The sequence below is a fragment of the Oreochromis niloticus genome, unplaced genomic scaffold, assembly GCF_001858045.2.
Source record: "Oreochromis niloticus isolate F11D_XX unplaced genomic scaffold, O_niloticus_UMD_NMBU tig00001589_pilon, whole genome shotgun sequence".
Classification (NCBI taxonomy): Eukaryota; Metazoa; Chordata; class Actinopteri; order Cichliformes; family Cichlidae; genus Oreochromis; species Oreochromis niloticus.
This window is the reverse complement of record NW_020327416.1, coordinates 121,206-135,365: the sequence shown is the minus strand read 5'-3', so window position 1 is coordinate 135,365 and position 14,160 is coordinate 121,206. Positions and strand designations below refer to the sequence as shown.

General features: G+C 40.4%; 1 protein-coding gene across 1 annotated transcript; it reads left to right on the top strand.

Moving 5' to 3' along the window:
- Window positions 1–5,783: 5,783 nt before the first annotated feature.
- On the top strand, window positions 5,784–7,574 carry LOC100698914 (E3 ubiquitin-protein ligase TRIM39-like). The gene is made up of 2 exons (XM_003459684.5): window positions 5,784–5,947; window positions 6,049–7,574. Exon 2 carries the CDS (start codon window positions 6,066–6,068, stop codon window positions 7,446–7,448), a length of 1,383 nt encoding a protein of 460 aa, XP_003459732.2. The 5' UTR covers window positions 5,784–5,947; window positions 6,049–6,065; the 3' UTR covers window positions 7,449–7,574.
- The last annotated feature ends 6,586 nt before the right edge of the window (window positions 7,575–14,160 follow it).

Genomic DNA, 14,160 nt, shown 5'->3' with positions numbered 1-14,160 from the left:
AATGTACTTTGACCTTGAAGTTTGGTGTAAAAACGTCATGTCAGCCCTGTGCTGAGATGGCTTTGCTCATCCATCCGTCCTGTTCTAATAAAGCCACTTTTCAGGAACACCTGCTTTAGATGCTTCATACAGCACCACTTACCAAACACATTTAGTCTCAAAGCTCATTGTATTGTAAGGTAAAGAGCTCAAAGTGTTCTCACTGGGATTCATTGATGAAGTGAATGTCATTCAGTAATCAGAGGTGGCTTTTTGGCTCTAACTGACTATGTGTGTACTGTATCATGAGTGGACAGACATGGATGTGAAGCACACTTAACTGTTTGGCTGAGCCAAAACAAGCACAACACTGATTCTAACAAAAGGATCATCAGGGGGTCCTTTTGTGTCTCTTTGAGGCGTTACTCCCATCGGGTTTAAATCTGGGACTCTCCGCCATTTGACCTTAGAACTGAAGAAGCTTCTTGGATGAAAGGTGAAACATCTTGAAGCAACTTAAAGAAGTCCAGATGCTTTTCTTTCCAAGCTCCTTAGAATAGTTGTTCTCCATGATTTACTCCTATGTCATGTTTGTTAGTCAAAGACTGTCATGCTGCCTTCATCTGGTTTTTACTGTAAACTTCTTCAATCTTGTTTCAAAGAACTGAAGTTTTTCCCTCTCAGTATATTTGTGCAAATATCAGTGTGCACAGAGGACCACTAGATGGCAGAAGAGTCTGAGCAGCTCATAGAGCCAACAGCTCCTCAGCCTCCTCAATCCTAAACTTCTTCAACTTTGTAAGAAAACCTTTGAGCCACATGGATATAGAGTAATGTTGGCCAGTACTACACTTGGAGCAAGAACAGCATTATATGACACATCACAACGCAACACAACCAACACAACTCAGTAATTTAACTTAGTAATCTAAATGAAGAATAGGTGGATGTGTATTGCACATTGTTATTATTGCACATTAATTATTATTGCACCTTGTGATTAATATATATATTATTATTATTATTATTGTTATTGTTTTTACTCTTGCCCCCCCCCCCCCCCCCCCAAAAAAAAAAAAAAACCCTCCAGGGAAGTAGCCAGTCAGGTCAGCTATTTGCATTGATTAGGGCTGTTGGAAAAGCTGGTTTTGAGTCTATTTGTCCGGGATCTCAGCAGTCTGAACCTCCTGCCAGACGGCAGCAGCTTAAACACCCGATGTCCTGGGTGTGTACAATAATGTTAGTATTATTTATTTGCTACATACACAATCACACAGAGTACAACATATAGTGAAATGATTTGTGTCCAGGTGGCAGACATAACAGTGCCATTCTAGGGCTTGGTTTTAGCACGGGGGTCTATCCAGGTCCTTTACTGGATACCGGGTGGGAATCAAACTTGTGACCCCCGCTGCAAAGATGTGTAGTCTTACCACTACACTATTCATTTTGTCCTTTTCAATAACAGGGACTTAGACTTTTTCCCCGACTTTCTATCTGATTTAGTGCTCAGCTCAGATAAAATAATCATTGTGGGTGATTTTAACATTCATGTAGATGCTAAAAATGACAGCCTCAACATTGCATTTAATCTGTTATTAGACTCAATTGGCTTCTCTCAAAATGTAAAAGAACCCACCCACCACTTTAATCACTGACAGGGGATTTCTAAAAATCACCCCGCAGTTCTTCAGCTGAGACACCTGAGTTAGAAAACACAAACACTGCAGTTATCTTTACTCGCGAGGACGGTCATAGAGCGCTCGTACTCCAGACTTGCGGTTTATCACTGTCTGCGTTCTTTATTTATACAAGCTTGTGTGTGTACAAAGAAAACAAAGTTATTCTAAGAACTCAGAGCTGATGTTCCCCTTTTCCAAGTCTGTATGTTCCAGAAGAGAGGAAGCTGTTATTTGGTAAATAAGTTTATCACAAAAGTTATTAGGTGAAAACTCACGTAGACATGTGGTTTGCTTAGTGATCCATAAACGAGCACATTTCATGTAGCTGATCACATTATGTACAATTTTCTTTTAACAATCACAGTCTAGAACTTGTTTTAACATATGGCATAGAAACTGAAACTCAATAAATTCACGATTTGTTTCAAAATTCTTGTTTTAACACACAGAACACTAAATGATCACGTCCTAGATTATTTATCTTAACTTCTTACAAAATATATGCTGCTCGTTGTCTCCGTTCACGGACTCATGATGTGATAGTTACACACGACTAAAGACTAAGTCGTCTTCAGGCGACTTTTGTTGTGATTTGGCGCTATATAAATAAAATTGAATTGAATTGAATTAAGTGTGACAGAGCCTTTCAGTCTGTGACACCAAGGCTGTGGAACAGTCTGCCTCCACAACTACGTTTAGTCGACTCTGTGGTTTCTTTAAAAAAGCAGTTCAGATCTTTCTGTTTTACAGCCTTTCTAATGAGAAACATTTTATTGAATTATTATTTATTTATTTTAAAACCACCTGTTTATTTTACTGTCTTATTGAATATTTTTTCCACTTAATGTTTATGTTTATTTGAGCCTTTTGTGTGAAGTGCTTTGTGACCGCTGTGAAAAGTGCTTAATAAATAAACTTTAATTACTTATCTCTGAAAACCAATCAATCAATAATCAAACTGTGAGTTTGTGCATTTGAGTTTGTGTGTTTCAAAGATGGAGGCCACACTGCTCTCAGAGGACTGTGTGTGGTTGTGGTAAACGTGTGAGCTGCTGCTGCTTCTTCCTCACAGTTTTGATATGTTTCATATTTCCAGCTGATGCTGATCACCCTAACCTTAACATCACAGACCATCCTTTGGTTCTTCTTCTGTTCCTCTTAAACTTCCTTTGTAGTGCCTTTCAAATTAAAAGCCCTCCCTGACAGTAAAGACTGGACTGTGCTGCAGCTGGTGGAAACAGTGTGTAGGTGTGTTGTGTTTGATGGAGGACTGAAGTGTGTGCCCAGCTGAGCTCTCTGTGTGCTCATATATACAGATGCTGATAAACAAATGTTTGTATTTGGACCCTGTTACTGATCAGGACCTGCTGTGTGTTTCCTGTCCACAGGTCTACAAAGAGTCGCACTTCCTGCTGTGGTTCACATGTTCAGCGTGTTGCTTTGTTTCTCACATGTTGGCTCCACGGTCTCTGCTGCTGTGGGCTGATGTCATGCAGCAATACAGATGCTGAACTCCTTGTTTTGCTCCAAAGCAGATATTTGACTTTTAGATCACATGATATTTGCATGCAACCTTCAAACATGTGGGGAGAATTAATTATTTCTTTGAGAGATTTTTTAGTAAATAACAGAAAAACGAAAGCAAGAGAAAAGCAAAACTTTAATTCTATAAAACAGTAAAAAATCCACACACATGTAACTCACCACTGTGTGAACATCACAGGGGAGAAATAGTTTCTCTGAGTCAGAGATGAGTGTCAGTAACACAGAAGTAACACTCAGTGTCATGCAGTGACTTTTACACAACCGGATCAGATCAACCAACTCACACTAAAATATGCATTTTGCTGCACTCTTTACACTTGTTTATTTTCTTTCTGCTCTTTTATATGTTTTTTAAAACCACAAAAAAATATTTCATATCACCAGCGATTTTTCTCAAATCGCTGAAATTTGGAATGAAACACACCATTAGATACAAGAAATAACACCACTGTCTGTAACAAAGTGAATCCACCTGTTAGGTCTATACTTGTAGACCTCGCTGATTCAGAGACTTATTCTTGTGAATAAAGCAAGACGAACAGAGCTGGATCGGTTTTAACTTGCACAAGGGGAGCCCAGTCACAATCTCAGAGCTGTATGCTCTGGACTGCACCTCAGACAACTCCAACTCTGGCCCCCTCTCGCAGGTCTTTTATTAACTCAGTGTTTACACAACTATCTCATTAATCATGTGACAGATAAAACACTCACATGTGAACATGTGTTGTGTGTATGTGAGTGAGCATGTGATGTGATCAGTGAACCGTGTGTGTGTCTGTGTAGAAAATAGAGCATTCATGTTAAAGATCTAATCACTCTGCTAAAGATCTAATCATCTTGCACAATGACAATCATATTGATCAACAATTCTCTAACACCACTTGTGTGTGTGTGACTGCATTACACTCCCACTGCTGGGAACCTGAACAATAACCACAGCAAAGTCTAAAATAGAATCTGGCAAACAGCTGCACCACCAGTGTTGGGCAAGTTACTTTGAAATAGTAATTCAATTATAGTTACTAGTTACTTCTTCAAAAAGGTAACTGAGTTAGTAACTCAGTTACAATATTCTTAAAGTAATTAATTACTTGGAAAAGTAACTATTGCGTTACTTTAAAAACAAAAACAAAGAACGTTGAACCCTCTGGGGTCCAGAGTATAATTGGCCATTTTTTTACTACTCTTGATTTTCCCTCCACATTTTACCTTTAAAAACTATTTACTTTGCCTTGTTTGGTATCATTCTTTTTAGCGCAACCTCACGTGCCTGAATTTACAGTTATGTTCTCATTTTGTCATACTGTATAACCAGAATTGATCTAAAATCAGACAAAAAACATAAAATCAGAGTAGAAAAAGTTATATTTTTACTGTAACAACCATAAACATGTTTAATTAATCATATTTCATAACTTCAAATGCAAATATTAATTGTCAATTTTAAAATCCTATGCACAAGTTTTGCAAACAACAAAGTTATTTGCATCCATTTACCTTTTACCCTTTTTTAAATAACCATTTCAAACTATTTACAGAACAATCAGCTGTTCTTCAATAAGATGCCGCACAAATTATTTGTGCCACTCCAAAAATATAATTTCTGTCCACTACAAAGGAGAACATCACAGCCTGATACCTGCAGGTCTGACAGCAGCAGGTGTATCACTCCTGTTTCTACCTGGAGACAGCAGTCGCCTCATTGTTGTGACACACAACACAAAACTATCCACAACACTACACACTAACTACACAAGACAACACATTAACTACACACTCCAAACACGCTAAACGTCACAAATCTCACATCTCAAAACTCGCTCGCTCTCTTTTCCTGCTCTCTCTCTCTCTCTCTCTCTCGCCGTCACTCCTAAAACTTTTTTTTTTTTTTTTTTGTTTTGCTCATAAGCAGAGAGTGCTTGCTAGCGCTAACGTGGCGAAACTATTGAGGAAAAAACGCCGCGTATATCTTGTTTATCATGACTCTGGTTTTACGTGGCCTATCGACACAATTTAAAAACTGGTATAATGACCTTGTTGCTTTGTCTTGAAGTGGTCATGTGATTGACTTACCACGACTACTTTATTCTTCCTCAGTCAAACAGCAGCACTCATGCGATTGTTTTGCCTCCTGAGCTCCAGGTGTTGTGCTGGACAGTGATTAGCGTCCGCGGGAGCGCGCAGCTGCTTAAAGCTGTAGCGTCCAGAAGATGCAGTAAGCTGAACACAGCTTCAACCGTCTGTTTGTTGAAAAATAGTAACGCACCGCGTTTCCTTGTTAGTAACTGTAACGCCGTTGTAACGATAGGAATAGTAATTAGTTAGATTACTCGTTACTGAAAAACGTAACGCTGTTAGTAACGCCGTTACTTGTAACGCCGTTATTCCCATCACTGTGCACCACTGAGTGACACTTTATTTTATAAAATTATCAAAAGATTTCATGATGTGACCTGTGAAGGTGAAATGAAACCTGTTTTATAGCTTTTGAGCTACAGGCAGGATTGAAACACACCTTAGTTAAAAGTGAAACAGCAACATTTTTCTCCTCCCCTCATGTCACTCAAATGTGACAAACCAGGAAACAGGACGTTCCTCTTCCTCAGTAAAGAGAGGTATAGACGATCAGACTGAGTTCAGACCAAACTAGCAGCTTCCTCTGAGTGAGTCCAGCTACAGGAGAGAAAAGTGGAAAACTCCAACACTGCTGCTTCAAGCTGCTGATGCTCCACACACTGAATGTGAGTTTGAGCAAAAACACAACTCAAGGGAAATTTCAGTGAAGGTAGTAGAGGAGGGAGGGGAGCCAGGACTGACTGTACTTCCTGTCTGCTGTTTTCAGCTTCACTCACAGACTCAATGGCTTCCAGATCAGAGGAGGATATCTGCTGTACGGTCTGTCAGGAGGTCTTCAGAGATCCTGTTATTCTGTCATGTAGCCACAGCTTCTGTAAAGACTGTCTGAAGAGATGGTGGAGAAAGAGACCAACACACGAGTGTCCAGTTTGTAAGAGAAGATCTTCAAAATATGAACCACCTTTAAATCTGGCTTTAAAGAACCTGTGTGAGTTGTTCTTACAGGAGAGAGATCAGAGAGCTTCAGTGGCTCGCTGCAGTCTGCACTCTGAGAAACTCCAACTCTTCTGTCTGGACCATCAGCAGCCAGTGTGTCACATCTGCAGAGACTCAGAAAAACACACCAAGCACAGATTCAGACCCATCGATGAAGCTGCACAACAACACAAGAAGGAACTTCAGGAAACTCTGGAGCCCTTAAAGAAGAAGTTAAAGGCTTGCAAACTAGTTCAAGTGAAGTTTGATCAAACAGCAGAACACATTAAGGCCCAGGCCCGACACACAAAGAGACAGATTAAGGAGCAGTTTAAGAAGCTTCACCAGTTTCTAGCAGAGGAAGAGGAGGCCAGGCTGGCTGCACTGAGGAAGGAAGAGGAGCAGAAAAGTGGGATGATGAAGCAGAAAATGGAGGCTCTGAGCAGAGAGATAGCAGCTCTTTCAGACACAGTCAGAGCCACAGAGGAGGAGCTGAGAGCTGAAGACGTCTCATTCCTGCACAACTACAAGGCTGCAGTGGAAAGAGTCCAGCACTGCCCCCTGCTGGATGATCCACAGCTGCCCTCAGGAGCTCTGATAGACCAGGCCAAACACCTGGGCAACCTGACCTTCAACATCTTGAACAACATGAAGGACATGATCTCCTACACTCCTCTCATTCTGGACCCAAACACTGCTCATCCAAACCTCATCCTGTCTGAAGATCTGACTAGTGTGAGAAGAGGAGAGAGGCAGCAGCTTCCTGATAACCCAGAGAGGTTTGATTATTACTGGTCTGTCCTGGGCTCTGAGGGCTTTAAGTCAGGGACTCACAGCTGGGATGTTGAAGTTGGAGACAGTACATGGTGGGCACTGGGGGTGTTAGCAGAGTCTGTGCAGAGGAAGGGAAAGCAAGTGTCTGGATTATGGAGAATAAGGTTTGATGAAGGTAAATACTCAGCATGTTCACCATCAGCCCCTCTCACTGTTCTCTTAGTAGAGAAGAAGTTCCAGAGGATCAGAGTGAATCTGGACTGGAACAGAGGACAGCTGTCGTTCTCTGATCCTGATACCAAGACACACATACACACCTTCACACACACTTTCACTCACATGATGTTTCCATATATTGGCACTTTTGGTAATGTGAAGGTGTTGCCATTGAATGTGTCAGTGGAGCAGATGAGTTGAGGATGATGATATTTCCAATGTTGTTTCCTGTCAGTGAATTGAAGCTGTTAAACTGCAGCTGTCCTCCTGCTGCCTCGTTGTTCCAAAGCTCTTTGTTTCTCTTTTAGTTCTCACTGTTTCTTTCTGTTTCTGCTGTCCACCTTTTCACATGGAAAATCATTTCACTGTTTCTCACTGAATGACTCCCCAAACTAGATTTGAAATTCTATCAAGTTTCTAATCATTTCAAGTGATTCATGTTTCTATTTGATGTGTGTAAATGGAGATGATTTAGTTTGCTGGGATATTGACTGACATGTGTTGAATGGGAGGAGCAGTTTGTTGTTGTCTTCTTGTCTGTTTATGACAACAATAAATATATTGTTGAAACAATGATTCGTGTTTAAGTCCATATATGAAATGTTTCTGACATTTCAATTCTGTTTGATTAAAGACTTTCTTCATGACACAAATGAGATTCCAGTGTAATAATAGAACTAAATACAAATACAACAAAAGTCGCCTCAAGGCGCTTTATATTGTACTGCACAATAATAAATACAGAGAAAAACCCAACAATCATATGACCCCCTATGAGCAAGCACTTTGGCAACAGTGGGAAGGAAAAACTCCCTTTTAACAGGAAGAAACCTCCGGCAGAACCAGGCTCAGGGAGGGGCGGGGCCATCTGCTGTGATTGGTTGGGGTGAGAGAAGGAAGACAGGATAAAGACATGCTGTGGAAGAGAGACAGAGATTAATAACAGATATGATTCAATGCAGAGAGGTCTATTAACACATAGTGAGTGAGAAAGGTGACTGGAAAGGAAAAACTCAATGCATCACGGGAATCCCCGGCAGCCTACGGCTATTGCACTCCACCTGAAACTCAGCACAGGTGGGAGGGGCTCAGCTCTGTGTGTGCTGATGTGTTAACTTTAAAAATATGCAGTCTGACTGCTCAGACTTAGTCAGAGTAAAGTTCACATGCTGACGTGTGGAGACATGAAACCTTGTTGTAGCTGCAGGTGTGAACACACTGATCCCAGATCAGCTGTATTTGTAACATGAACATTTCTGCTGCAAAGCTTCAAATGTTCAGCATGTTTCTCTGTTTCCAGTCTATAGATCCAGTCACACTTTCTACCTTCACCTGTGCAGTAAAGACTGAGAGCAGAGCTGAAACCAACCGTCCAATCAGGGAGCAGCATCAACACCTGAGCTTCATTCAGACTCTGTTAGTGACAGTGAATAACGGCGTTACTTTTTTCAGTAACAAGTAATCTAATTACTATTCCTATCGTTACAACGCCGTTACTATTTTTCAACAAACAGACGGTTGAAGCTGTGTTCAGTTTACCACATCTTATATCAGCTGCAGGAAGTAGCTGTAAGTAATCTGGACGCTACAGCTTTAAGCAGCTGCGCGCTCCCGCGGACAGTAATCACGATGACTGTCTAGCACAACACCTGGGGTCTGTTCTTCGTACCTCGCTAAGTAAGTTAGCCGGATTTGATTGTTGACGATTTCGCGTGATCTTGGATCGTTCGGTTCTCCGAAGCTCATCTGGGACTTGCTGTCATAGCAACAGATCCGTAAGCGTAAACCTGCTCGGGAGCAGGTTTACTTTATGTAAACAGGATTAGATCGCGGCCACTCAGGTATGTCCGCTTCATTTATACGAAAGGAACAGTGATATTTCCCCACTGTTTTACCATAAATAAATATTATCAATGTAACTAAATATAATGCAGTATTTGATTCTTTTATTGATTTCATACAGATACATACAGGTCATTTCCGAAAAAAAGGGAAATGTAATATTAATCATTCTTTTACATGTATTTGACTATTTCAGATGTAATTCATATTTTAGAGTAGTAATAGTAAATTACTTCGTGTAATCAAGATGAGAGACCACGACTATAAAAGCGAAGGTGGATTTGGGAAGTCTGTCGCAGCCATGTCCTGTCCGTTTGTACGCGAGCAAGGAAGGTGCAAGATTGATAAGGAGCGTTTACAGAATTCAGCGTAGATTGCGGGATAGACGGGATCCTTTAGCTCAGCGCGACAGTGTGCTCATAGAGAGATATCGATTCTCCCGTGAGGGTATTATTTACTTAACCAACTTGTTGGATCCCTATGTTAAGAGTTACACTCACCGTAGTCGGGCATTAACAACTGCACAAACTGTGTGCATTGCCTTGCGTTTCTTTGCGAGTGGCACGTTTCAGGAACAGGTAAAAGTGATGGAGTGTTATGTGAAACTACACACAAAAAAACACACAATGTCAATAAATGTCACAGTACAAAAAGCATTTTAATTAAGGCAACAACCAAATATTTTACATTGTACAAATAGAATTATGGGCTCATTTACCAGTTATGAAGGTGCTGCTGCTACTGCACCCCGGCTGCTGGTCTAAGGAAGAGCTGCCCCCAGGGATGCCCTCAACAATGGGTCTGGTGGCATTCAGCCCTAGGGCCAGCTCCTCTGCCGGGGTGTGACGAGGGGGTGCAGGACCACCACCTGTCTTTATTTGCTCTGCCCTTTTCTTGGTTGCTGTTATAAACAAACAAACAGATTATTCCAGGGTCTCTTGTCATAGACTAAAAGCAATATAAGTGATAAATATTACCATTCTGTAGAATATTCTTATATTTCACTTTTACTTGTTCCCATGTTCTAGTGGGTCCTGTTGTGGCTCTAATGTGACAGAGGATATACTGTAATATAATATAATAAATAACTTACGAGTTTAATTTGTCAGCAACTTTCTGCCAGCCCTCTCTCCTTGCTTTTGCAGCCTTTGCAGTGTTCCCCTGCGTTTTAATTAAACTCTGAAACTCCTGATATCCCTCAATCAAGAATTCTTGCTCTGCTGCCGATTAACACTGAGCGCGCTCCTTCCACATCTTTGCCGACCAATCAAAGGGTTGCCGATCAATGTTTCTACTATCGATGCGTAGCCCCTTTTAAGCCACCCAGTGATCTCAGATTACTTCATCCAGCTATACTAATCGTCAACAACGGGTGTGTTCGGAGAACCGGATTAGCGAGCTCAAAGTTAGCGCGATGATTTGATCTTGGATGTGTCATTTGATCTTGGATGTAGTAAGCGTGGTACGAAGAACGGACCCCTGGTCTCCTTTTATGATGTAGGTGCTGCAGCTCTGATCTACTCCTTTACTGGCTGCTCCTTCACTCACAAACTCCACCCATTCTTCAATCCCTGTCTGAATGATGGTGGTAAAAATTCTGGTCATCTGTGCTGTCAACCAAACTGAGTTGATCAATGACTGATTTTATTTGATGAACAAATTAACATATTGAGTGTAAATCATCTACAGTCTCCATGTTTTCTATAGGATCTGATTATCAGGACTCTGATTCACACTTTGATCTGATTCTCATGGAATTTGATGCAAACAGAAGAAATGTTGAATCAGGAAATGTTCCCACTAATGTAGACTCGAGCTGAAGAGCAAATATCAGAGAATAAATGTCCAAAAGCTTCATTTTAAATGCTTTGAGCGAATACAGAATCATGTGTGGCTGTTATACGGAGCATTCAGAGTTCAGCTGAAGGGAGTTATTTTGGATAGAAAGTGGTTTGGTTATTTGGTTCTGTGAGGATTTTTGTTCACTGAAAACTGATAAGACGGGATAATATTTAAAGAACTCCATAGAGATTCATACATCCATGTTCTCCACCTGGAGGTGTGGAGGAGAAAGTAGCAGGTGGACCACAGATTGCTGCGTTCTTCCGGTACATCATTTTGATGTGATGGTTATATTTCCATGTTCTGGTGATTTAGTTTAAAGACAAACAGAGAGTTGCCCCAAGGTGCTTTATCTTGTAAGGTAAAAACCCTACAGTAAGTTCAAACATAAGCTTGAATGTGTTACTGATGTGTTACCAACAAGCAGGAAGTTCTTAGAAATAAGTTAACCAAGTTTTTTCAGAGTTTGATCGATTGAAGCAGGGACTTTACTTCAGTCCTGTGATTTTACTGTACTAACCCAACCAAGACACCTGCTAACAGGAAAAGAACATTTAGAGTCAGAGACAAAAAAAAAGGGTAAATGGCTGAACATGTATTTTCTTCCACTCAAATGCAAACAAAAGCGAAGTGATTTCAATGTAATACTGAAAAAGTAAGTGCTCTGTATAACAAGACTAAAGTATAAAAATGTAAACTCCATGCTGTCTTTTACTATTAACAATCAACAAATCTCAAATCACAGAAGTGATGGTCTCACAGTAGAGTTCTATTAGAGAGTCCTGTTTTGTTCTCTGCCTATATTAAAATAAGAAGAAGTTTAGTCTAAGGAGCTTGGAAAGAAAAGCATCTGGACTTCTTTGAGTTGCATGAAGACATTTCACCTCTCATCCGAGAAGCTTCTTCAGTTCTAAGGGTCAATGGTGGAGAGTCCCAGATTTAAACCCAGTGGGAGTTTCCCCCCCAAAAAGGGACAAAGGACCCCCTGATGATCCTCTACCTAATCACATGAGCCAAGGTGTGAAAGTGAAAAGCACTGACGAACCTTCGTGGCACTGGGATGCCAGGTTTTGTACTCTATCACTCCTTTTAAGACATCCAAACTGCGCCGTGTGCATAATTTGTTAGGTTTATATTGTTGGATTGTCATTTATGCTTAGAAACATATACTCATTTATGCTTAGAAACATATACTCATTTATGCTTAGAGGTATATAATCAATGGTATAATGATAGAGGTCTGATCCTTAGTAGTCTGCAAAGATTCGGTGTGTGTCTTCCAGAGTGTTCTTGCATGCACACACATCCTAAGGTCATGAAAGAGGTCGTACCTTCTCCTACTGATTTATGGTATAGGAGGACAACTACTCTGTATCTGTTTAAGTATAAGTGCCCTTAGTTTAGGTGGACCGCTGGACTCCAGGTACCAGCAGGTCTGGGGAGTCTTCAGAGGGTCACATATTGACCCCACTCACATTGTGTACACACATACACACACAAACACACACACACACACACATACCTACACGTACGTACAGACTGGTACTCTTTGTTTATATGCATGCCTGTGTAAGACGTCATATGTTAATGAGACTATGCATATTCATGTAACCACATTAAAGAGCAGTGCTACGGGGGAGCTAACTGAGAGTGACTGGGGTTTGAGCTGAAGGAATGGCGCTTGTCACAGTTCTCTCCCTCGTTTATGAGCAACACAAAAAGCACTGGTGACTTGCGTCTTGCTTTTGCCATTGTAGTAGATTTGTCTTGGCATTCCAGCAATAGGCCTGTGCTAGACAGACCTATCATAATTCTCTATGGGATCCCTTTACTTCTCATGTGCTTTCGCGAGCATTATTTAGCATCTATGGGCAGAAATCTGTGCCATCAGAAACTGAATTTGAATAAGTTAAATTTGAATTTGAATTGCTCAGATTGAATCTGAATTGTAACTTGAATAAAAGCTTTTGAAAACTGAATTTGAATTAATCTAATTTGAAATTGAATTTATGGTTTGAAAATGATCATCACTAAATTGAAATTGAATTTTATATATTGAAAATGAATTCATTTGCTTTGAAACTGCATTTTATCCTTTAAAAATTCAACTCTCGAATAATTTCAGTTTCACTCTCACCATTCAGTTTCAGTGCTACAATTCAATTTCAGTTCCAAAATTCAGTTTTTTGGAACTTACTTCCGGTTCCAGTTCAAGCGCAGATTAATAGAACTACGTTTTACCAGCGGACTGAAAGTGTTACTGACGGGAATCTACAGCGTCTTGAGCTGAATTAAGACTTCAGAAGTCATTCGTCATGTCGAATAACCAACGGATAAACTCTCAGGTTGGTAATAAATGTATTACATGTATAAGAACAAGCGTCATGTTAACAAATGATAGCTGTACAGTAACTTTTATGCTTATTGTAGCTGCTAGCTAACAACGCTAATTTAGCCTAGTTTGCCCTGGATTTAGCTTTGACAAATATGATCGACTGTTTCTAGTAGAAATCCAAAGTTGTCATCTTGTACCCTCTCAGAGCCCTGTATGCTTGCAGAGACCCCTACAGTAGGGAAACATGCAAAACGGTGTCCAAACCTTTGTATTTGAGCTTTATTTATGTCTTACACAGCATCCCAACTCTTTAGCTAACTTAATAACTTTAGCTAAAGTGAATAGTTAGTCTAATTCATTAGTGCAGCATTACTGGATCACCTCTGTTTGAAGTGATATGATATGTGACTATCACTGTGTTTAACTATCATAATAATTCTTAGGGTACTGAGTGCATGCTTAATTGGTTGGTTTTTTTACACATACTGCTCCATTGCTATGTTTGACAGGCTGAAGTTGTCGGGTCACCTCCTAAATCGACCATCTTTTACAGGTGTTTTGTGCCAGAAATGGAGTGTCCACTGAAGACTGAAGATACTGAATCTCTACGCATTGCCATTGATCCCTCTTGTGCCTTCATCTAGACAAGAGACATCAACTTAACCACTCTCACATGCTCTGTACCTACATCACCTTCCCTGACAGTCGTAGCTTGGCTCATCTGAGGGTGAAATTATAAGAATGTGTTATTTTGCTCTCTAGGGTTCCTAAATAAAATATGGCATTGAGGTCATTTCTTTTGAATTAATCCCTTCTTCTGAAATATAAGAACCTCTCCTGGTTTTAATGGCACTTTGGATTTCCTTACTTTCTGTTCCACTCCCAACCCCAAAC

Bases quoted from the DNA above. Each gene is read 5' to 3' on its own strand.
- LOC100698914 (XM_003459684.5), top strand. From the start codon at position 6,066: ATGGCTTCCAGATCAGAGGAGGATATCTGCTGTACGGTCTGTCAGGAG.